Source organism: Crocodylus siamensis, chromosome 3 (genome assembly GCF_052110815.1).
Source record: "Crocodylus siamensis isolate JL-2025a chromosome 3, ASM5211081v1, whole genome shotgun sequence".
NCBI classification, from domain to species: Eukaryota; Metazoa; Chordata; order Crocodylia; family Crocodylidae; genus Crocodylus; species Crocodylus siamensis.
Window position 1 is genome coordinate 232,722,163 of NC_143397.1, and position 24,864 is coordinate 232,747,026.

Here is a 24,864-nt window from a genome sequence, read left to right on the forward strand (position 1 = left end):
TGGTTCCTTCATAGCCCTTATAAAATGTAAGTGTCTCAGAATCTGCCAATATTCTGTGAATTAAGAACACTGAATGAATATTATTTTCTTCTATTAGGCTGAATTTTACTGAGGATTCACTTCATTCCTTTGTGGGCCAAGTCATTTGATGCAAGGAAAGATACACTACCTTTTAATTTTTTTCCCCCAAAGGTTGCATGTGTTATATATGCCAATAAAATTCTATACCAATAAAATTCTATACTGCATGTATGCTCAAAAAATGTGCCCTTGTTTCTCAGAAACTGCTTATCACGTCAATGCAGTATCAGGACACGAACAGTATGTCCTGCTACATTAGGTAAACTCATTAGTTAAATATGTCTAGCATGCTCATCAGCAGGTAGATGATTAACAGCATTGGCATTTAAATAGCTATAATGAGGCTTCAAGATTAATGCTACATTAAAATGGAGGGTGGTGATTCACATTTCTCTAGTCTTTGCTTTGTGTCTGTATCTGGACAAACTAAACTGTTGTTTCAGTTTAGTTTGTCCAGATACAGACACAAAACAAAGACTAGAGATTACACTGTCATATCTTGCCAGAAAAAGTGAAACTTCAGAGACAAGAGATTTACAAAAATGTGACAAATTCTAAAAGATATCCATAAGGAGATCCTGAAAGTACAAAATTACTGGATTCCCCACATTTTTTAATACTTTTTCCCCTTATTTATTACCAAGATGGTTATTCCCCAACATTTGGAGATAATATTTTTATATAAAACTTAAAGTTTAGCAGATCTCCTGACTTGCAGATCTTTCAAGTCACTGGAGAACAAGAAACAGTGGGAAGACGAATACAGTCAAACTGATATTGTGAGAGAATGGGTACCACTGTGCTAGTAACAACCTGAAAATCTGAAAGGGTAAATCTCTGTTTCCAACTACTGCCTCCATTGCATCTAGATCCAAACTGAAAGACTCCACAGAGCTCATTAGATTTTTTTCCTCTCTCATAAAATTAAAGTCCTGGATAAAAATATATAAACTTGTATGAAAAGCAGAAAGCAACGTGACAAAGGTTCTGAGCTTTAACAAAGTTAAAGTTTTTAATCTAAAAAAATAAGCTTCAGAATTCATGTTTTCTCATTAGCAATCAACATCATAACGGGAAGAAGTAAACGTGGGAGACTAAATGAGTAAGTCTCCTTAAATCTGTTTATGCTACCTACAGCATCATTAGATTTTTACTCAAACTAAGAAAACATGTCCACTTCTTGGACTTGTTATGATGCCTTAGAGATAATTCTCATATTTTGTAGCATACCACATTAAAACCTCAATTGTATTCTCTAATTAAAAGAGTACACATTTTCTGGCCTTACACCTTTATGAAGATATTATTTTGTTTTCCACAACCTTACTGGAAACTATCCCACATGCTTACCCCACTTGTTTTTAAGTATCCGCTTTGCACATGCCTATATTTAATATAAGAGTGTCTAAAGATGTGCATGTGTGTATGTCTGTAGATGTGCATATCTGAGCAGTATTTTTGTATGAAATTAGAAGTTGTTTTTGTACAGAACATATTAATTCCTAAAAAGCAAAACTATTTATAAGATAGTTTGGCTGTGATTGATCTCCCTATTTGAATTTAAATAAATGAAAAAAGGCACATTGTTAGTTTAAGCTAAACATTCTGTTTTGACCTTTTCAAAACAAAACAGAGAAGTTACTTCCTTGGAAATGGAGTTTTTTGAGATACATATGTTGACATGTGTTCTCACTGTAGGTGAGCAAGTCCTTTAAATATTTAACTGGAGATTCTTGCTTTAACAGTTCTCTTAGGAGAATGCACAAAGAAAGTGCATAGCCATGCGGAGAAAAGGTAACAGAAGGCCTGGAAAGCCTTCTTGGCTAAACAGGGAAATCATGGTCCTCTTAAGAAAGAAGAAAGGGCTTATAAATAATGGAAGCTTGGGGTGGGCCCCAAGAAGGACTATTCCATGACAGCGTGAACTTACAGGGAATGGATAAGACAGGCTAAAAGCGGTGACCAAACTTAGATTAGCAATGAGAATCAAGGACAACAAGAAGTCCTTCTTTTGGTACATAGGGAACAGGAGAAAAAAGTGGGAGCGTGGGGCCATTGTTAAATAACTTAGAAGAGCTGGTTACTGACACTTAGGAGAAAGCTGAACTCCTGAATGACTACTATGCCTCTGTCTTTCACTGAACCAAGGGGAAAACCACGCTAGGTAGAGTAGAGGATGAGTAATAGTAGGAATAATCACCTTCCTCCTATTGCTATAGAAATGGTGTATGACCATTTAATAAAATTAGACATATACAAGTCAACAGGACCGGATGATCTTTATCTGAGAGTGCTGAAGGAGCTGACCAAAGTCATTGCAGAACCCCTGCTGAAACTCTTCCACAACTCATGGCACTCTGGAGAAGTCCCTGAGAACTTGAAGAGGGCCAATGTTGTGCCCATACACAAGAAGAGCAGGAGGGAGGACCCAGGTAACTATAGGCCAATCAGACTAACTTTGATCATGGGGAAAAATCCTATAAAAGTTCATCAAGGAGTCTATCTACGATAAGCTTGCAGAAGGTAAGATTCTAAATGAAAACCAGCATGGCTTCGTCATGGGCAGGTCTTGCCTTACCAAACTCATCTCTTTCTATGACCAGGTAATGCGCCACCTGGACATGAGACAGAAGGTTGACATTGTATACCTTGACTTCCAAAAGGCCTTTGATCTAGTATCCCACAATATCCTCACAAGAAAATTGGTGAATTGTGGGTTTAACTCTGAGACAGTCAAGTGGGTGAGAAACTGCCTGCAGGATAGAACCCAGAGAGTTGGAGTGAATGGAACTGTGCCATCCTGGTGACAAGTAGGAAATGGTGTCCCACAGGGGTCAGTGCTCGGTCCAGTACTTTTTAACATCTTTATTAACAATTTGGATGTGGGGGTTAAGAGCTGAATGGCCAAGTTCATGAACAACACCAAGTTATGGGGAAGTGTGGTCATGCTTGAAGATAGGTTATCGTTACAGGCGGACCTAGACAGATTAGCAAGTTGAGTGGATGGGAATCTGATTAAGTTGAATGCTGAGAAATGTAAAGTGCTTCACCTCCAAATAAGCAACCCCTGACACAGGCTTGGCAGCAATAAACTGACTAGCACACAAATGAAAGGGAACTGGTGGTAATAACAGATCACATTATGAATATGAGCCAGCAATGTGATGCTGTAGCCAGTAGGGCACATAATACTCTGGCATGAATCAACCGATGCATCTCCAGCAAAATCAAGGAGGTGATTCTTCTGCTCTACTCAGCACTGGTGAGACTGCAACTGGAGTACTGTGTCCAGTTATGGGCACCACACTCTAACAAGGATGTGGGCAAGCTTGAGAGAGTCCAGAGAAGAGCCACCCATATGATCACAGCCTTAAAAGGCAAGCAATATGAGGAAAGGCTGAGGGATCTGGGACACTTCAGTCTGAGGAAAAGATGGCTGATAGGGGACCCACGTAACAGTTTACCACTACAATAGGGGAGTACATCAAGGGCTCAGTGAGCAACTGTTCGCCAGGGCACCCAAGGGGAGGACCAGGAGTAATGGCCACAAACTCCTGGAAGATCAATTTGGGCTCAACATTAGGAAAAACTTCTTCATAGTCAAGGTGTCAAGACTGTGGAATAAGCTCCCTCCAGAGGTGATGCAATCACCTACCCCGGAAATCTTCAAGAGAAGACTAGACAGTCACCTTGCTGGGGTCACCTGACCCCAGTTATCTTTGCTGCTTGGTGCAGGGGGCTGGACCCAATGATCTTCTCAGGTCCCTTCTGGCCTTACTTTCTATGATCCTATAAATCTATGGGGCACATTTTCTGCTTCTCATTTCTCTCTCTACAGCATAGTCCTATATCTTGTGTGACTTCAAGAAAGAAGTGAAAGAGTGGGCTGCAGATTTCCATACAGGTAACATATTCCAAAGCACTGTCGTTAATGGAAAATTACTTTTTTTCTCCTTTATATGATTGCTCATATGTGTGTAGTAATCATGGAGAGCCTCAAAACTATAAGTACTTTCCTGCAGGAGGGGTACTCAGAATCTCCTAGGCAAACAATGACTAAAGGACCACCTTACCAAATGCAGTACCTGTCTGAGAGGCATCAGCAACTACACAGAGCTTGGTGTAGAGGTGATTACTGATTTCCAAGTGGCTGTCCTAAGGATGTCACACTGCACAGGGATGCTACTACAATTGCCTGCTGTTTGGAAGCATACCTTGTATATATAGAAGGTAGTTCCTCCTTGGCAGTCTAATAACACAGCTTAATAGAGTCCTGTAGCCATTTGTATGGTCTCTGTGTTGGTATCACTGTACCCCTTGATCTCTCAGATAAAGAAACAAATAGCTTTTTGAGACTTTCTATAGGGCTTTGCCCTCAATCAGTAGAAGGGTAAAGTTCTTTTTATGTCATGCAACTCATGAAGAATCTCAACCAATGAAGAATAAGATGTAAGAGAAAGAACTCTGGTAAGTTGATTTGTGGACCAAGGTGGAATTCCATAGCCACCTAGAGTGAAAACTGGGGTGTATTTTTAGGGACTCTATGTCCTACTAAAACACTACGTATTGATGATTCATCGCAACATTTTGGATCTCACCACCCTCTTTGTGAAAATAATTGTTATGAAAAAAGATGGAATGATGGAACAAGAAATACAGTATTATAGCACCCTCACATAGATATGAAGATCAAATTTAGGTCTTGTTGTGCAATAGGATGTTCCATAATGTGAAAAACATCACTTAAGACCTTCAGAAATCTCAAGACTGTTGGGTGGTCCAAGATGCACTTTGCTTAAGTTTGTAGTTCATTCTATGTTTTTAAGCTCCAGGAGATACTCTAATATGGTCTGGGTGGAAGATTGATCAGGACAGAGATTACTGCACTGCCAACCTCTAAATGTAAATGCAAGTGTAGTGGAATCATTTCTGCTGTGAATGGGGAGAGAGCAATGCTCTTGCTCTCTGTGATAAGCCAAATAACCATCTAGCATCCAGTCTGTAACATGAGGGATGTGCAGATTTGGATCAATCATTGTTCTTCTGTCCTAGGAAGGGAGATCTGGGACCAAGAACAAGCAATTTGGGGCCTTTCACAGACATCAGCAGAAGACCTGTTACCAAAATGTTATAAGTAACATGGGCTAGCAGCATCATTCAGCCAAGTCTAGTCTGACCTTTGCGAGCAGCAAGAGAGGAAGATGTATGTGTAGATAAGAAAGCATACAGTAAGATTTACATGTAGTAGATAAGAAACAAGTTAGGCAGAGAGCACAGGCTGAAACCTCTTCTGGAACAGGAGGGCTGCCATTTCATGTTAATGTCCAATAAAAACAAATCTATTTTGAGGTATCCCCAATCTAACAAGATAAGCTGTAGAACACAGCTTTTGTACTCTCAATCACAGTCTGTCTTGGTATTTTGGGTATTCTAGTCCACTCCTCTACTTAAGGCAGAATCATCCATGACTAAACCATCCCAGCCAAGTGTTTGCTTAATCTACTCTTAAAAATGTCTACACGCTCTATGGACTGCCTCTTCCAATACTTAAACAACCCCATATTGAAAATGTTCTTTCTAAGATGAATTGTCAATTGAGATGTGGTGCATGGCAGATGCACCACTGTAGAGACTACCATTACAGTGCATATGTGGGTGACACTTATTCAATCCTGTCTGTTGATGTAAAACATCATGGTAGTACTATCTGTCTTGATCTGTACAAAGTGATCCTGAGATGATGGAAATGACCTTTTGCTGTGGCTCTAGGGGGCAGCACTTGGAACAATGACCTCAAGCTTTAGTAGGGGAATATTTTAGGTTGGAAATTAGAAGGAACTTCTTGACTATGAGTAGAGGCAAGTACTGAAACAGGCTCCCTGGAGAAGGTGCAGAATCTCCATCGCTAGAAATTTTCAAAAGCAGGTTAGAAAGACAGTTGGCTGGGATGGTTTAGTTAGGGATAAATCTCTTCGCTAAGAGGGATGAAACTCTTAGCTAAGAACTGGGAGGCAGATATGTACTGCTGGCCAAATGTAACATTCCCATGGAGCATGAGCTACTGCAGTCAGAGTCGTAAGATGCTCTCATTAATTCATACATGGGTGTGGGGGTCATATTTAATATTTATCTATCAACAGCCCAGAGTATGGAAGAGCTGGTTTACTAGCAGTCCCAGAGTGTGTAGTCTCTGTCCTGCTTTTTCAGAAGAGGTCTCTTTCACTAGCCAGAAGGCCCCTCTTATCATCCAGTCATCCAGCTAGAGAATGATAGTGACTGTTTGCCATCTAAGATATTCCCTCTTATCATCCAGTCATCCAGCTAGAGAATGATAGTGACTGTTTGCCATCTAAGATATTCAGTTACTGCCAAGACAACACTGATGAAGATTCTTGGAGCCTTCAGGAGGTCAAACCTTGTATTGATAATGGACCTGAGCCAATACAAACTGAAGATATTTTCTGTGAAAGTCTGACAGTAATATGGACATAAGCATCTTGTTAAAGGATACATGTGAACCTGGCCATCATACTATTCTTTCAAGAGAGGCTGCTAATGAGATCAAAATGAACTTGAGCTTGCAGATGAAAGCATTGATCTTTCTTAAGTTTAAGAAGGAATGCCAGCCTACCATCCTAACCCGAACCAGAAACTGCTGTAAAATCCCTTCTCTATGAGATGATGGGGATTTGTTTTCTACAATCCTCAGAACTGGCAGGAAGCATATCTTAAACATAAAGGGTACATGATGAAAAGAGATGGAGAAGGGGGATTTGAAGTGGGTAGGAAACAAAACTAAATAGTCGTGGTTCACAGTAGTGACCAGAATCCACTGGTTTACTGCAGATTGGAAAAGGAGCCAGAAAGACACCAAAGGAAGGGAGGAACAAAGCAGTACTACAGGGGACTACGGACATCATACCTGCATCATCCAGGGCCTTATGTCCTGCCCAATATAAGATGGTGTAGCAGAAAAATGGTCCCACCTACAGTATCCTTGACACTTTCTGGACAATTCTGAAGGCCAATATATAAAGGAGGAGGAATACCAATTATACCAATTATGCCTATGGGTGGAATACGCTTAGTACTTCAGTTTCCTAATATGAGACAATGTATGAATTGCAAGGAGCAGAGGGTAAAACTTGAGTTTAAATTGATTTGAAACATTTTGATTAATTTGTATTTTCTACTACTATAGTTTTTCATTACTATAACTTAAATAGGCTTTTAAACTTGCCCCCCTAAAAACAACTGTTGAGCTAAACATAATCCTAAGAAATTTTGGCACAAGAAGTATTTTTGAAGAGCAATATAAGCAACCATATCTAAATCATATTGATTCTATCATTATTACAAATAGCTTAGAAAGTCCTATGACTTAAATTAACTGAATTCATCAGGCAGAGACTAATACAGGCAGCATGGACAGCTTTAAAGAGTCCTAAGTGAATGCCTTATTACTGCTTTCAGGCTCTCCCAAAATAGAAAGCATGAACATGGCATGGGAGTGCACCCTCAGAATTTCTCAACACCACCTATGCTACTGAACTTCTGTTTACCCAATTCCTGTGTCCCTCTAACCTCAAATATGCCCACAGATCTTTCTGTTTTAAAAGTTATCTTATTTAAGATTAAACATTAAAGGAAGATTTTGGCACCATCTCAAGTAGTCTACAGAAGTTTGTATTTTTATGAAGTAAAATTTACTTTTTCTTTAATATAATGGACTGCAAACAAAAGGCATGAATGATCTTCTAGCAACTTCCTTTGTCACTGTGAGGAGGTAGTGGGAGTGCTTTTGCCCACACTTCACCCAACATGGATTTCAAACTTCTCTTCAGCACTACATCTTTGGGGCCAGGAAGAGGCAGTAATAAAAAAGGATGTTGAGCTCTGCATCTCTCTGTAGTAAGAGAAAGATTCATCCACAGTGTGTCTGCCTTCTGTACACAAGTGCCTGGTTGTCTGACCCAGAATTCATTACTTCAGATTCTCACAGTGTGTGAAAACCTGATGCCACTGAGTTTGAGTTGAGGTTTCATTAAATATGTTGAGAGGAATTGAAAAGCTGAAAATTGGGAGAATATTCAGAATAAAAAGTGCAGATATTCCATTTATAAAAGATATAATTATGTATAATTTTATACACTTTTATGTTTAAATAATTTATGGGTTCCACACTCATGCTCTCTTAAAGTTTCCTAATTAATAGAGCTTTGATACTATGAAGTCTAACTTCTTCATGTCAGTGCCATCAAACACTGGCACTGCTTTTTTAGATATAATCCTGAAATGGGATCTGTGGAGGCAGACCCTTATCCTCAAGTGGGCCCTATTAGAGGATTAGTGTTTCAGAAACCAATTAAAACATAACTGGAGGTATTTTGCTCTCTGTCTCTCTCCCTCTCTCTCTCCTCCCCCCACCCCCTCCATGCGTAAAGGAAAAAACATAGAGCAAAGGGTGCAGAAGAATAGCTCAGCTGGAGCAGTACATTATCAACAAACTAAACAATAGGTTTCTGAGACACAAAGTTTAAACTGTGGTACACTGTCTCCCATAAATAAATACGGATAGAAACCCCCCAAATTTTTAAATATAGCAAGAACACAAGTGCCTCAAAAACCTAACAGTATTTATTCTCTGAAGACATCTTGGCTAGGTACAGGCACTCAAAAACCTCAAGAATTAATATAAGTGACTTGGTTTTCTATAAATGATGTAATTTAGATTGGGAGCAAACAGAACGCACATTCAACCTTTAGTGAGGAGCGGCAAATCTTAGAGCAGGTTCCACCATTTTTAAACCAGTCTATGGATACTGAACTTCTTCTCCGTTACAGGTAAAGACCAGTTTTGTGTGCTGAACTTCTGTTCTATTAGGGGTATAGACCAGTTTCTGATCACTTATACCGGTAAAAGTGTAGTGTCTGTACCTGGGCCTAGATGCTTTCAAAATTCCTACTAAGTAACTCAACCCCCATCATGACTACTAATATCCAACTATAAATGCGTTTTATGACAGAGAAAATAAACACCTGCTTATGAATAACATTGGAAAGTATCAAATAAGAAAAACATTAATCAAGACCTTTCAAATGTAATTTTGATAGAGTGTCCTGGTTCAGCTTCAATCACCCACTCACAATTCAAGGAGTCTTTATAGTAGCCAGGCCAGCCTGGAGAGAGGATTACTCCACTGGGAGATGAAAAATGCCCACCACATGGAGCTACAAGAGAATAATAGGGGAAAAATAACAATGGAAACTTGTATTTCACAATCATCATCATTATCATCATCATTGTAACCACCATAGCCACCTCTGGAGAGATATGCTACATACTTTTAGTCAGGCCAGTTACAAGATTTTCAGGATATATTATGTCATGATGCTGTTATGATCTTAATGCAATGGCTGGACAAAGTGCCACAAACTACTGAATATTAATTTCATGTCTGACATAAACCTAGAGCCACTTGATTTTTTTCAGTTCAATTTCTCCATTCATGTAAAAGGTACACTTGCCCTCCTCAAAGGGCTAGTTAATGTTTGTAAACCATTTTTCATATATACTTTATTATTCTTAGATATACCTGAGTAATAAAACAGCAGATCCAACAGAATCCATGAACACTAATGTTTCAATTGAATCAGGACTGAAATTTTAATATCTCTCTCTCTCTCTATATATATATATATATATGTATGTATGTATGTATGTATGTATGTATATAATCTATTACTAGAAATATATGGGTCAGAAATGTCTCTAGAAAACTTTTCAACTTTTTGAGAATCCAAAGATTTTGTTAGTTTCTGCACCATGTGAAAATCAAAAATGTTTCATCACTAATTGACCATATATCCAAAGCTTTTAAGATTCACTTACCACTACATGGACTATATCTTCTGACCCATCAGAAAAATGTAAGGTGAGAGGAGCAAGCAGCCAATGATAGAAGTCACTGGCAATGCAGCCGGGAAAAAATGATACCTGATGTCTAAATTATTTTTATGTGAGATGCTGAATGGAGTCAAAAGAACAATGTTTTCCCATCCTAAGTGAGCAAGTTATCAACCCAGATAGAAGGATCAATGATTTATGAAGCAGCATAACTAGATTTGTTAGCTCTAACCCTTACATTCATTTATATAGGTACCTAATTATGCATGTAAATAGTTTCACTTAATTCATAGATTCATAGATGTTGGGGCAGGAAGGGACTTCACAAGATCATCAGGTCTAGCCTTCCTGCACTGGGCAGGAAAGACTGCTGGGGTCAGATGACCCCATCAAGGTGGGCGTCAAGACGCTTTTTGTCTTTCACTGGAGTGTCTTGGTGAACGGATGTTCCCCCAGGCCCTGATGTATACCCCTAGTATACTTCTAGGCTGCCACCTAGTCCTTCTCTTCTGCAGGCTGAACAGTCCCAAGTTTTTCAGCCTCTCCTCATACAACCTGCTCTCTAGACCTCTAATCATGCATATGGCCTTCCTTTGGATTGTCTCAAGTTTCTTCATATCCTTCCAGAAGTGCAGGGCGCAGAACTGGATGCAGTACTTTAGTTGCAGTCTCACCAAGGCTGAGTAGAATGGGAGAATGACATCCTTAGTTTTGTTCAAAATGCATCAGTAGATGCATGCCAGTGTTTGATTAGCTCTGCCAGCTACAGCACTGCATTGGTGGCTCATAGTTTCATAGTTTCTAGGGTCAGAAGGGACTTGAGCAGATCTTCTAGTCCGACCCCCTGCCATGGCAGGAAAGAATACTGGGGTCAAATGACCCCAGCAAGATGTTCATCTAACCTCCTCTTAAACACCCCCAGGGTAGGAGCCTGCACCACTTCTCTTGGAAGTTGGTTCCAGACCCTAGCCGCCCTGAACCATGAAGTAGCACCTCCTGATACCTAACCTAAACCTACCCCCTGCCAGCTTGTGACCGTTATTCCTGGTCACTCCTGGCGGTGCTCAGGGGAACAGTGACTTCCCCAATGCCTGCTGATGTTCATAGCACTGGTGGTTCATGTTCATAAATGCAATGAATCTACACATGCATGTGAAGGTAAGCACATGAATCCTCAGAGGCTTAGGTAAGATCATCTTTCCCTGTGGAGTTCTGGAAAAATAAAATCATTCATCCTGAGTTTGCACTCTTTTTCTCATGGAAATCTGATTTTCCCTTTTTAGAGGTATTTATTCAATGACTTTTCTAAAATTCAAGCAATATAGAAATTCTGTCATTATAGCTCTTAACATATCTATAATAGATAAAAAAATAATTATGCTAGACTGCCAAATTAAAAGGCCACTGTAAGGCTACAATGATTATAAGACTAGAATGACTGTAAGGCATTTAATGATTACTCAATATGGTAAAATCAGCATATTTTATGTATCTGCTTTTTCTTTTAAAAATAGTATTAACGAATCAAAAATCACCCTACCCTGCTCATAACACAATTAAAGAAGCAACTGATCTCTGAATATTCCTCCCTCAAAAGCAACATGAGGAGATTTATTTTTCTTGGTTGCAACGCTTCATTTCAAAAAGCTTTATCTTAATTACTTCCTCCTGGGATGAAATAATTCTTAATGTATTTGACAAAAAAATGAAATGTTTTACTCATTTAAATACTTATAGCCTGGAAGTCTTAAGAAAACACAGACATTGATTCTGTAACAATTGTTGCTAGTTGTGCTATTTTAGTAATTGCTTTATTTTAAATTAAAATGGATTAGTTGAAGACTAACCTAAAATACAGGTAACTGTATAGTTCTCAACTGATGATTCACATGTTACTGAACAATGACTTCTGGCCAGGACTTAATTAATCTCTAAGGCCCCTAAACAGATGAGTGCTAACTGCGCCCTAGCCTAATAACACTGCACAGTAGTATGCGGGGCAAAAATGATACGAATGGTGCTAATATGCTACTGCATGATAAGTGTCACTAAAAATCCAAGTACCAGTGTTACTGTGCAGTAGCGCAAGTTACTGCACATTGATTTTGTTAGGGTGACAATAATTTGGATTAGTAGGGAGCACTGGAGTTGCAGCTGAATAAAGGTATGTATGACCTGTGGCATAGCAGAGCTGCTAACAACAAGGGAGAATGATATATTAAAAATATACTGCGAGATGCTTAGGCAACCAGATGTTACCTATTAAACGCTTATGCTAAACCAGCATAAGCTACAGCTAGGAACGAGATAAGATACAGGGGCCCCAAAAAGGTGGAAGATGGTACAACCTGAGACAAAAAATAACGACTGGAATGTGAAAAACAACACATAATTGGTAACAGAATCCAAAATGAACATATGCAAAATGGTAAATACTGATTGGTGAAGAAGCCTCCAGAAGCTTCCAGGTTTTGGTCAAAGTCCGCCCACTGACCGAAGAGCAGGAGTCAAGGTCTTAGACATGCACTCATGACAAAAAGACATGTAAATGAATGAAATGCATAGGCAAGTCCATATTAATGAAGCAAACAGTAAACAAAGGTGGAGCTTGAGAAGGGAGGGGAATTGGGTGGAACAGAAGGTGGGACAGAGGTGGAGTGAATGTTAATGACTATAAACCAAAGTGTATAAATGTAAGGAAAACCTATTGTTTGGGGCAGGACCCCATCTCTTATGGTGTGAGGCCCCTTGTCCAAAGCTGCCTCCATTCTGAATAAAGCTGTGGCTGCAAAAATCATGAAACTTTTCAGTTGAGAGTTTCCATAGGAAAGAATCATTTTCCAATTATTATAATTATTATTATTATTATTATTGATCAAAACCCAATTTTCTAGAATAAAATAGTTTAAATGGGGGGAGAATGAGCAGCCCTACACATATCTTCTGTTTGTTTTTGTACAAGGGGACATATAGCTGACTAATCATTAACATAAGGAAAGAAGTAGGAAGTAAGTAGGGTATGTGATTTGATTAACACTTCTCCAAAACATCTGGCCAAAGACTGACCTAAGCACTAGCAGGGAAGCAAGCTGCATCATATTCAGGACTTCAGTAAGTTCTACTAGAGCAAGAAAGAAGGAATTAAGATATTTACTGGAATCCAAGATAACTTTGAATTTAAGATGACCCCCCCGCCCAATTAATTAGATTTGGAAACTTATACATTTGTTATAATTTTCCATGTATAGACTATAATTTGTGGAAGGTCATCTCCCCTACTGCAGTTTCAGGGAAGGCAATGGCAGAGGCCAAGAGGCCAGATCCCTGCCCCTTGTCCCGCCATGCCTGTGCTTTTTCCCCTGTTGACAGTCCCATGCCAAGCACCGCCCTTGCCATGTGCCTTCCTGTTGCCTGCCCCTCTGTGCCTGTTTCTGGTCTCCACTGGCTCTCCTGCATGCCCATCTCTTGCCTGCTGTGCCTTTGTCTGCCCCACTGCTGTTCTCTGCAGCCTGCCTCCCCCACCCTCTGCTCCTCCCTGTGACCTGCCTCCCCCACACCTGCTCCTCCCCTGCATGCTGAGTGGGGAAATAAACTTTGTCTTGGATAAGAGTAAATATGTAATTTTATCTAATTAATTACCCTCTAAACATGAAAAGAACAGCTCCTTAAAGGGGACTTAATCTTAGAGCCTACCAAAGGCATCCACTGTCCATTTCCTCCTGAGCAGGCATTGTTGAGTTTCAAGGAAAAAAAGATAATATGAAAATGGAAATGTAAACTTTGTAAGTGCAATGCTGAGTTTTTCACCTCTCCTCTCATTTGGCCTAGAAGTTGTAAATGTTCATATGCACATATATCAGAGCAGAAAAAAAAAAAACTTCCCTTCAACATGCTTTTATTTTTTTAGAAATCTGAAAACAGCTTTTCATGAAAGATGTAGCAAAAAACCCAACAACAACCAAAAAAAAAGGGTTGTCATATGCTTCACAGAGTGCAGAACTTTTTGAATACAGGCACTAAACCCAACTCTTATTTCTACACATGAACAAAAATGTCTGGCTTATAACCAAAAAGCTTATATATACCAGTTACACAAAATAAAAAGGGGCACATACAACAGAAATGAAGACCAAGAGGAAATCATCTGAGGTACCATCGTAGAAGTTAAGGCATAGCTACAATGCTACTGTATTTAAGCTGGACTTAAGGATGGGCATTTTTCAGTTCCCGTTACAGTCAATGGAACAACTTCCCTATGAGATAGTTAAGAGACCCTAAGTAAAATATTCAAAGTAAGTTTACTCTATACTGAAGGCATGGTGAGTGCCTGCCCTTTTGCCTGCTTTATTAGATGCTCTGAGTTGATTTGCAGAGCAGAAGTACAACACCCAAATCAACCAAGACAGGTTCAGCTGAGAAAGAATAAAGGGACACCAAACTGAACTCAAATCAAAAGACACAAAAGCCTATGGCAGAACACTTTAACTTCCCTGAATTTTCCATTGCTGACCTCAGAATAGCTACTCTTAAATAATGTGACTTTGCTTTGAACACAAAGTTGCAGAAAAAGAAATAATTCACAGAACAGATTGTAATGAGTATGGTATAAAAAGCATGGTCTAGAAGATTCTTATCTTATTACCTGGATTAGTTTTTTTGAACTTTTTATCCCTTTGGATTTATTAGTTGTTTGCCTCTTTCAACACTACCCCCCACCTACCTCTTTCCCTGTCTTTCATATTCAATTTCTAGTTAACAGCCTGTTCTCTGTAAGACCTTTCATAGCATCTGATGAAGTGAGCTCTTGTTCGTTAAAGCTTATGCATTTCTGATTCAGTTAGTCTTAAGGTGCACCTCTACTTGGTCTTCTGCCTGACTTCATACTGGCAGGGCTAACTACCTTCCTGTCTAAATAGAAAGGAATAAATGATTGGGAAAGGAAAGGAGGAGCACTGATGTTAAAAGTGAAAATAGATTGAATGGATCAAAAAGGAGAAACAAAGAAGGGGGCAGGCATCGGGCGGGGACAGGAGACAGGAGAGGTGGGACAAGTTGAGAAGTTGGGTTGCAGTCACTGGGTGCAGGGGGCAGGGAACAGGCATCCTGTAACCTCCCCAACTGCTGCTTTCCCTTATTCCTTGCCCCCTTGCTGCTGCTTCCCTCACCCTAGTGGTAAGGGAGAACACATTCAGGATAAATTTAAATTCAAAGTCACCTTAGTATTTGGGTAAATACAGTATGACTTCTATTTGTGGTGTTTTTAATTACCACTAAGTAAATAAACACTTTGGCTCTTAAGGTCAAGTAATTACCTATCTTGACAGAACAGACAGAAGTATCTCATTAACAGGCAGCAACAACAACAAAACCGCATTACACTGTGTCAACGCTCTTTCGGTGGATATTTATGCTAAGAGTGCCATCTGCAATGGTTCAGGGCACTAGGCTTCATTTATACTGTAAAGGGGTTGGGAAGTCTTGGACATGTTCATAGATCTTGGCTCTACAACAGATTCTGCCACATATGTGTTTTTCTCTATCTCCCCCGCAGAATGTCAATGCATCTTGATTCTATAATGTGTATTCCTTCTACTGCTTTTTGCAAGTTTTTCATATATGTATATAAAGAGGGGTATATGTTGGTCTCTTTAAAATAGTTAAGAACTGGACAGTGGAAGATGCAATATGACTGTTTGTTATCAATATTCTTAAAAAAAAGAGAAATTTTCTATGTTACAGGGATGACTGTTGTCAGCAGAATATTTTATATTATATAGCCTTGTACTAGGTTCAAAACTATATATTTCAGAAATGTGACAAAACATTATTGTCTTAACACTACAAGGTTCTGTTACACTTACTATTATATTCCTCACTCTTAACCCTAGTGCTGGCTTTACCTTATTTTACTATCCAATATGAATGGTATTTGAATGTTGCTGGGGATCAGCATCTATAGTGTTAATACCATAGCTTTTGGTTTTTACTACATTGTAGTGTTTATAACCATTTATACATATTCATAACACATATGGAGATTATAAATTCACAACACATATGGAGACTATAAACTGAAAATAATAAATCAACAAGAGAAGGAACACCAGATGGTATTATTGTAAGCCAATGTATGACCATCGATTGAATACAATTTTGTCAAACTTGTGCAAACCAGCGTTTTCTCACAAAATTTACAAGAAACTCTTAACTTGAATCTGATGATTGGCTCCAGAAAACAATCATGCATACACAATACCTATTGCTATCCTTAGTATACCTACAATACCATAATGTAGTATTTGTCTAACATGGTTAAATACAATTGAAAGAGATATTTTTTTTCTTTTTTTTAACATTTGGAATCTGTGAATAATATATTTTTTTAAATGTTCTTACTATCTCTATGTCTCCTCCCCCCATTCTGTTGACTGCAGTACATGATTCAGTAGAATTTTTTATTTGTTATCCACAACTACAAGCTGATTTCTGAGACCCAGGAGTCCTTCATTTTCACAGCTACAGATGGGGTTCTGGGCTGATCGTCAAATGATTTGCACTTTTTTAAAAATAAAATATTCTAGTCATCTTGTCAAAAAGATTCTTTCTATATCCTCTTTTATACAAACTGTTAGGTCTGTTTGTTCTTAAAAGTCCCCATTGTGGTTGACTATCAGGTCCATAGCACAGGTTGGCCAGCTAAATATGAAGCGTTAGGGGTAGAATTCTATTTCCCCTCCTGTATCTAAATGATAGTTTTCTAGCTGTATAAGCGTTAAAAAAACCCACTTTTGAGCAGATAGTGATTTTAATTCACACGCACTGTGGATGTGTAAGTGCATGCATGCAAACTGAGCATGTGTACTCACCTATGGACTGGATGGGCATGTATAGAACTTTGCATGTGCATCCTTTCTAGACATGTAAGTGCACCTAAGTTACAAAAACATAACCAGCCAGAATTCAATGACTAAGAGATGCTAGACAGACAATGAGAAGATGTCTTCCCATATTTTACCATAATAACATAGTGATTAGGCACATGCTCAGAAGCAGGACATGCAGGTTTTAGCCCCTGCTCCTCTTTTTACCAAGGGATTTGAACCTTCTGTTGCATGACTGGCCCTGAGAGCAGCTGTGGCACTTCCTGGTGCCCAAGTGACTCCTGCCCCACTCTGGCTCCTCAGGGTACACTCCCTTTTCGAACTCACCTGGTATGTCTTCATGAAAGTTATAGTATTACAGAAGACTGCCCCAGAGTCTCAGAGCACCTGACTCCATCAACTTTCTTGTGGTTCACATGCCTGACTGGCATAAGTACAGGCACCAAATGGCATTAAGGGCATTGATTATAATCTCCAACCTCCCCCATAAGCACACCCATGCCTCAGGGGTCTCACTCAATATAGAGTCAGAGGGAACCTTCTGGCTCCCAGTATGGCACTAGGACTCTCAGGCCTCAAACCATTGTCTGCACTTCAGCCTTCCAGCTTGGCCCTCTTACTCTGGCTGTGCCCTTCAGCTGAGGTCCACTGCCCCAGACCGTGACTTCTGGGCCTCAGCTTTTGTCTTACTCTCTTGAGCTCCAGGCCCCTGGGCCTTCTGGCCTTGCCTTTTCAGACTTTGGGCCCCTCAACTCTCTGGTCTCACCCTCTCAGGCTCTGGGCCCCTTGGCCTTGTGGTCTTGTCCTCTCAGGCTCCAGATCCCTTACCCCTTTGGTCTCGCCCTCTTGGACTATAGGAAACCCAGCCTTTTCATCCTGTGCCCTTTGTTTTGACCCTCTCAGACTCTTGGCTCCACACCCCTTTGGGCTCTATGACTCAGGCAAATATGCTCTCCACCTATGGCTGTGCAAAGCTTCGGCTGCTGAGTCAATTCGGAGGCGATCTGGCCCAATTTGGCACCTGAATATGCAAATCAAATCAGAAGACCCATTAAAAAGTCCGAATCGTATGTGATGCCTCCAAATAAATTTGGAAAAGATTCAGAGAGATTCAGATCAACCACAGAAAGGCACTCACAGCCGGGCAGCTGCAGGTTCTCCCACAGCTCCTCTGGCTGTGCCTGCCTCTCCCTGGGTGGAGGGAGCCACAGGAGAAGCCCCCATGGCTGCCCTGCCAGCCCCAACCCTGTCCAGCCCCAGCCTCTTGGCACTTAAAACAAAACAAAACAAAAAAGCCCCGCACTCACTGGATGCAGCGGGGGCTCTGGAGTCTCCTGGCAGAGCCCCCCTGTACAGCCTCTGCTTCTCAATCATCCCCCTCTGCCAGGCCCAGCCGCTGATGCCTGCCCCCCACCCAGCACCGGCATCCCAGCAATTGAAAAAAAATGCCCCACACTTGCTAGCTGCAGAAGTGGGATCAGGGCCTATGATGACTTCTGGCAGAGCCCCTCCCTCCATCACACACCCAGCCTGGCACCTGCACAGCAGCTTCCCCATGATGTGGGTGCAGCATGGATCTGTAGGGTGCTGGGTGTTGTGTGGGAGCTGGGGCCACTGGGGCTGACACGTGGAGCCATCCCAACTCCCAGGTAGCATACAATGCCCTGCAGAGACACGCTGCACCCGTGCCATAGGGCAGCTGCCATATGGGTGCCAGGAAGGGGGGTGATCAAGGGATGGGCAGGGCAGCCATGGGGGGCATCTCCCATGGCTCCTCCCACCTGGGGCGAGGCAGGCACAGCTAGACGAGCAGCCCTCGGCTGTGCTTGCCTCTCCCAGGTGGATCTGAATTTCTGAACCAGTGCTGAATCAGCACTGAATCTCTGATTCTGATTTGGCCAAATCGAATGGGGACAGTGATTTGAATCACCGAATTGAATCACTATCCTCCGAATCTAAGAAAAGTACTTTCCAAGCTATGTTTTACCCCCAGTTTAGGCCAATACTCCACCACAAGCCATACTTCCCTTTTAGTTGCTCCATCCAGCTGGGTAGCTTTGGGTGTCTGTGGGACTGTCTTCTGAAGCTCCTCTCTCCCAGGAGCTTCTTTTCCTACAGCATGCAGGGCCAGACTGCCTACTTTGCCTCCAACCCTGGGCTTATATATTTCTGAACTCGACCCCTTCCAGTTCTGGGGCTCCCTAGCCACATGAGGGTTTTCCTTTGCCTTGTGACCAGACTGCACTCCTCTGCTGCAGCCCCACACATCAGCTTGGCCTGCTACACTCTGCTGGAAGTGACAGGAGCCTCTGGCTCCCTGTCGCACTTTTTTTTCATGCACCTTAGGCCAAGTACTTTAACTACTACACTAGAGCATTATTCAAGCCTCTCTACAGTGCTCCTTTGGAAACTCCACCCTGAGCAGACAAAAGAAGATATGTAGAGATAGAAGGGAGAGAACAAGTCAGAGGGTGTGTAGCTCAGACAAATGGATGCTACTGTGGAAAGAAGCTGTGCCCCACACCCCACCCCGCCCCGTCCCTCCCCCCAGTCCAGGGCTCTCTCTCCCAGCCTAAAATGTAGGGTGCAACAGGTCATCTTTGAATGGAGTATTGGAAAAGCATCTGGATGCCTAATATGTGAAGTGGTAATTTGAGTGTTGTGATAGGAAGAAAGAGAGACAAGGTTCATATCTTCTCTGGGAAAGGTAGGCCAAGAAAATATACCTCCAGGGCAAATTCCGTTACTTCAGGTACTAGGGTTGAAACATGGATGGGCTTCTTCCACAGCCAATCATTCTTCCAGCACTTATGCTCAGGTACAGGCACAGAGCTTAATACACAACTAGGCACAGAGCTGAGTATATAACTGACTAATGATACTTGTAGATACTAGTAGATATATAACTACTGTGTGTACTTGTTCTATAGGCAGGTACTTACACATCCATGGCAGAGAGGGACAGTCAAAAACACCCAGGTAACTAGCTAGAAAACTGTCATTTACATGTACAAAGGAAAACAGAATACCCTAGATGAATATGGTTAATGGAAGCTGTCATCAGTCAAACTCTTCTCACACAAACAAGAACCATACCAAACATCAAAATCCTTAAATAAACTTTAATAATCCCTATTCATTTCCATGCATGATAATTAGGAGGGGATGAGCCAAAAACTGCCAGTATATTGGTATGAGTTAAACCAAATACCAACTAACAGATACCAACAATTGATAAACATCTGGGGTCAGAACTGACTAGCACTGGAAACTCTATAGGTTCACATCATCAGCTCTTTTTTAAAAAGCCTACTCAACCAGATTGCAAAGGAGCATGACAAGCACTCTATACCAATGAAGCCTAAATTAGAAAGTCATGGATGCAACTGCCATTCAATCAAGCTGGCAAAATATTACAAGGTCCTTTTGTGACAGGAGCCAAGGGGTCCCATATCTGTGTGATTCTAACTGCCCAGCCCTCTGAACAATGGACATAGTTGAACTTTGGCTGCATTTTCAGCTCAAATGCTGAGAAAGCAGATAGAAATCTAAGCAGAAAACCTTCATAGCCTTACTTACTAGCTCTGTTTTAGGAGTGAAATTTGTATTTATGATCCTTCTATATGTCACCTGCAGAGAGGATGGGCTTTATGCAAGCAGATTAGATTTCACCCTATATTTCATAACTATATATAGGCAGTCATCAATCACACATACTGAACTGATTAAAACTGAACACTAATATTCTTTTGTGAACTCTGATTAATTAACATATCAGCTTATCAAACTAAACCAGCTGTACTGCTGGCTACAAAATTCTGTTTCTAAAGCTACTTTTTGTTTGTTTTTAATCTGTAACCTCACTTCTAAAAATATATCTAATTTTGCAACTAGTTAATAAATCCAATTCAAATTTATCAAAGGGAACCCTAATATCTAGGATTCAAATGAATGTCCCAATCAGTGCCTCAGATTACCCTTTGATGAGACAGTTTTGCATACAGCTAAGCATTTTTAAATATTTCCAGATTAATTCAGCTTCTCCATATACCAATGAATGTACCAGTTTTTATTTTCATTGGTAGTGTCGTCTAGCTCCACAAACTGCATAATAGATCAAAGTGACAGTACTGCTTATGTATGATTAACATAATCAAAGAATTACTGCCAGTGCTTAATGAGAACATCAATGATTGCACTGAATTAAATAAACTTTTTAAGGTTAGTATCTATTACAAATGGTTACACAGTTTGTAAAATGAGTAGTTAGATGCAGGGAAATAAAAAAAAAATCCAAATAATATACCCACATATTATTATCCATGTGACTCAGTCACCCTTGTTACCATCCTGCCTAGACTACTTTGATTATATTATACAAACTATCCAGTATTCTTCATTCAATCACATAATTAAGAAAAGGGAATTCTTAAGTCAGCTCATGGAGGCAGTTAAATCAAAGGATGTGGTCATCATGGGTGACCTGAACTTTCCAGACATCTGCTGGGAAGAGTCTGGTCTGACTGCTCATGTAGGTTCCTAGCTCAGATACAGGACCTCCATCTAACACAGGAGGTGCACAGCCCCACCAGGGGAGATGCCTTGTTGGACCTGGTCCTGGCCATGGGTGATGACCTGGTGAGGGGGCTACGGGTGCTCGACAACCTGGGTGACAGCAACCATCGCTGGCTGGAATTTACCATCCAGCACAAGGTGGTAAAAGCCTGCAGCAAGGCAGCAGCCCTGGACTTCAGGAAGGTGGATTTCAATGAGGTAAGGAAAATTGTTGGGGAGGCACTGAGGTCCCATAGGGAAGGGGAGTCAGGTGCACAAGAAGAGTGGTCGCTTCTTAAGGAGATGATCCTCCAAGTACAAAGGGAGGTAATCCCAACTCGGATCAAAGGGGGCAAGAGGGTGCAAAAGCCTCCATGGCTCACCAAAAGCATCCAGGAATGCCTCCTAGCTAAAAAGGAGGCATACACACAATGGAAGGGAGGGGCCATTATCAGGGAGGACTATACCTTGGGTGCTTAGGGCTATAGGGGGGTGGTCAGGAAAGGCAAGGCAGAGATGGAACTGGGACTAGCTACCCAGATCAAGGACAACAAGAAGTCCTTTTTTAAATACATAGGGGGCAAAAAGAAGGTACCAGGTAACATGGGGCCTTTGCAGGACATGCTAAGAAATCTGGTCATCGCACCAGACAGCAAAGCTAACCTATTTAACAATTTCTTTGCCTCCACTTTTCTGAGCAGGGACTGGGTCACCCCCCCTCCACCAGGACCCCCATAGGTCCCAGGGGAGGCACACCCAGGCCTAGGGTCAGTAAGGACCTAGTCAGGGAACTTCTGGAGGGACTGGACATATTTAAATCAGCAGGTCCTGACAATCTCCACCCCAGAGTACTGAGGGAATTAGCAGAGGTCAGTGAGGGACCCCTGGCATGGCGTTACAAGCATTCATGGTGCTCTGATATGGTGCCAGAGGACAAGGGTCAATGTGGCTCCCATTTTGAAAAAAAGGGAGGAAGGGGGACCCAGGGAACTATAAGCCAGTTAGTCTTACCTCGTAAGCTTTTTGAGAGAATTATTCTGGCACATGTCTATGAGGGGCCAACAGGGGAGATTATGCTTAGGGGCAACCACCATGGGTTCATTAGAGGCAGGTCCTGTCAGACCAACCTCTATGGACTTCTATGACGAGGTCACAAAATCCTTAGAAGCAGGGGTAGCAGTGGATGTAGTCTTTCTGGACTTTAGGAAGGCCTTTGACACTGTCTTTAACCCTATTCTCATTAAAAAAACTAGGAGACTGTGGCTTCAATACCTACACAATCAAATGGGTCACTAGTTGGCTGGAGGCTGCACTCAGAGAGGGCTGATGGACCTGGAGGGATGTGGGTAGTGGGGTTCCACAGGGCTCGATCCTCAGGCCCACATGTTCAACATCTTCATCAGTGACTTGGACAGGGGGGTAAAAAGCACCCTGTTCAAAATCGTGGATGACACTAAGATGTGGGGAGAAGTGAGCATGCTAGAAGAGAGGGACAGGCTACAACTAGATCTTGACAGGTTACAGGGGTGGGCAGATGAGAACAGGATGGGTTTTAATACTGACAAGTGCAAGGTACTTGCAAGGTAATCCTCCCCATCTATGTGACGCTGCTCAGGCCGCAGTTGGAGTACTGCATCCAGTTCTGGATGTTGTACTTCAGAAGGGATGTGGACAACATGGAGAGGGTCCAGAGGAGGGCCACCCGCATGACTGGGGGCAGCAGGGCAGGCCCTATGAGGAGAGGCTACAGGACCTGAACCTGTTCAGCCTCCACAAAAGAAGGCTGAGAGGGGATCTAGTGGCCACCTATAAACTTGCCAAGGGGGACTAGCAGGAAATGGGAGAGTCCCTGATTCCCCCGAGCAGTACCGGGGCCTAAAAAATGTTCTTAGGCCCAAATTCAGCAACTCAACCCTAATCAGCAAAGCTGTTAAAAGCATATGATGAAATTTAACTAATGAAACTAATCCATCTGTATATAATGATGCTACTAATCCAAGTAATATTTTACCATGGCAAATAAACTGGATAAGGAGTGTACAGTATGACTGTGCACCAATGCATGAAAATACATAATGGCATTAAACTTTGTTACAAGGCTTGCTATCTAATGAAGACCTTTTCCAAGCTTTGTTTTAAAAAACATGTGGAATATAGTTTTCTAAGTTAAAGTTTGGAGACAAAAACAGAACTCATTTACCATTTTCTTTATCGGGTTTGCTATTTCAACAAACAAGGAGATGTAACCAGGTCATCATCCCATTTCTCTGTCTACTGTTAGTTTTGACAGCCTGATACAAGGACATGTGGATAACACTGAACTTTAGAAGTGGCAAGACTTGGACTCATCTTTATTTTCACCAGGAATGAACTGTATTGTTGAGGGACTGTAGAGCAGAAGCACTACTGTGGATAGCAGGGTCAAAGTACTCTACATTAGAGTCAGATATACCTGAAGATAGGTAGGTCCTAGTTCATAAATACTTTTAAAGATAAATAACTCCAAAAGCAGAAGGTCCTATTTTCTAATACAACAGGAAATAAGCACACAATACAGAATACTTCAGTAATGCAAACTTGTGAGTCTACCTGATGTGGGAGTGGACTGCTAAAAGCTGAACAAACATTGCCAATGATGTAATTGGGCAGTATTCTATTCTTTCTGATTACAAGGGTGAAGCACTGGAAGATGCTAATTAGAGAAATGGTTGAATTTCTGTCCCTGGAAATTTCAAGAGCAGGTTAGATGGACACTTGGCTAGGATGATTTAGTCAGGGATGATCCTGCCTTGAGCAACCCTACTTTCCTATGATTCTATGTTTGGATCACTTCTGTTCATGTCAGTTTGGCTTATATTGGTTTGTCTAGCATCATGACTTCTGAACCTTATCTTGCTTGAAGCCTGACTGTTAAAGCTCACAGATGTACACTAAAGTATTAGCATGTATTCATCAGTATCCTCTCAATGGATTTGCTCAGAAGTAGTAGTAGCTTCAGTGTAGTTACTAGCAAGACACGTTATATTGAGTGTTGCTTTCTTAAGACTCCTGTTATAAAAAAACCCAACAGAATATTGTGAAGGGATCTGGGTTTTCTGTTCACCATGGAAAAACATAGGAAATGGCAGGTTTCCCTTATAGGCTGGCACAGTTCTCGCCTACAAGAGGCTGTGGGGAGCAGTATGCAGACAGTGTCATGTTAATGCACACACACAAGCATGACCTGAATACAGCCCAAGGCAGCAGTGGAGACCAGCTCCCCCAGCTGCCTTCAGGTAAATCTATGGCAGGGTGGGGGCCAATTGAGGCTGCCATGGTGAGGGAAGGAGTAGGGCAGGGGCTGGGGGCACTGCCCAGCCAGGGTGGTGCATGGGGCCCAGTGCTGGGGTGGGGAGTGAGATGAAGCCATTGGGAGCTCATTCAGGGGCTGGGGGTGCAGGC

General features: G+C 41.4%; 1 protein-coding gene across 4 annotated transcripts in view; it reads right to left on the reverse strand.

Annotated features, from left to right (window-relative positions):
* Positions 1-24,864, reverse strand: part of CSMD3 (CUB and Sushi multiple domains 3) — a 1,311,906-nt gene that overhangs the window by 512,523 nt on the left and 774,519 nt on the right. For all 4 annotated transcript variants that reach the window (XM_090040525.1, XM_090040524.1, XM_090040523.1 and 1 more), the window contains one exon: positions 9,174-9,312. In XM_090040525.1, coding sequence (XP_089896651.1) covers positions 9,174-9,312 — 139 coding nt within the window. The remainder of the gene's footprint in view (positions 1-9,173; positions 9,313-24,864) is intronic.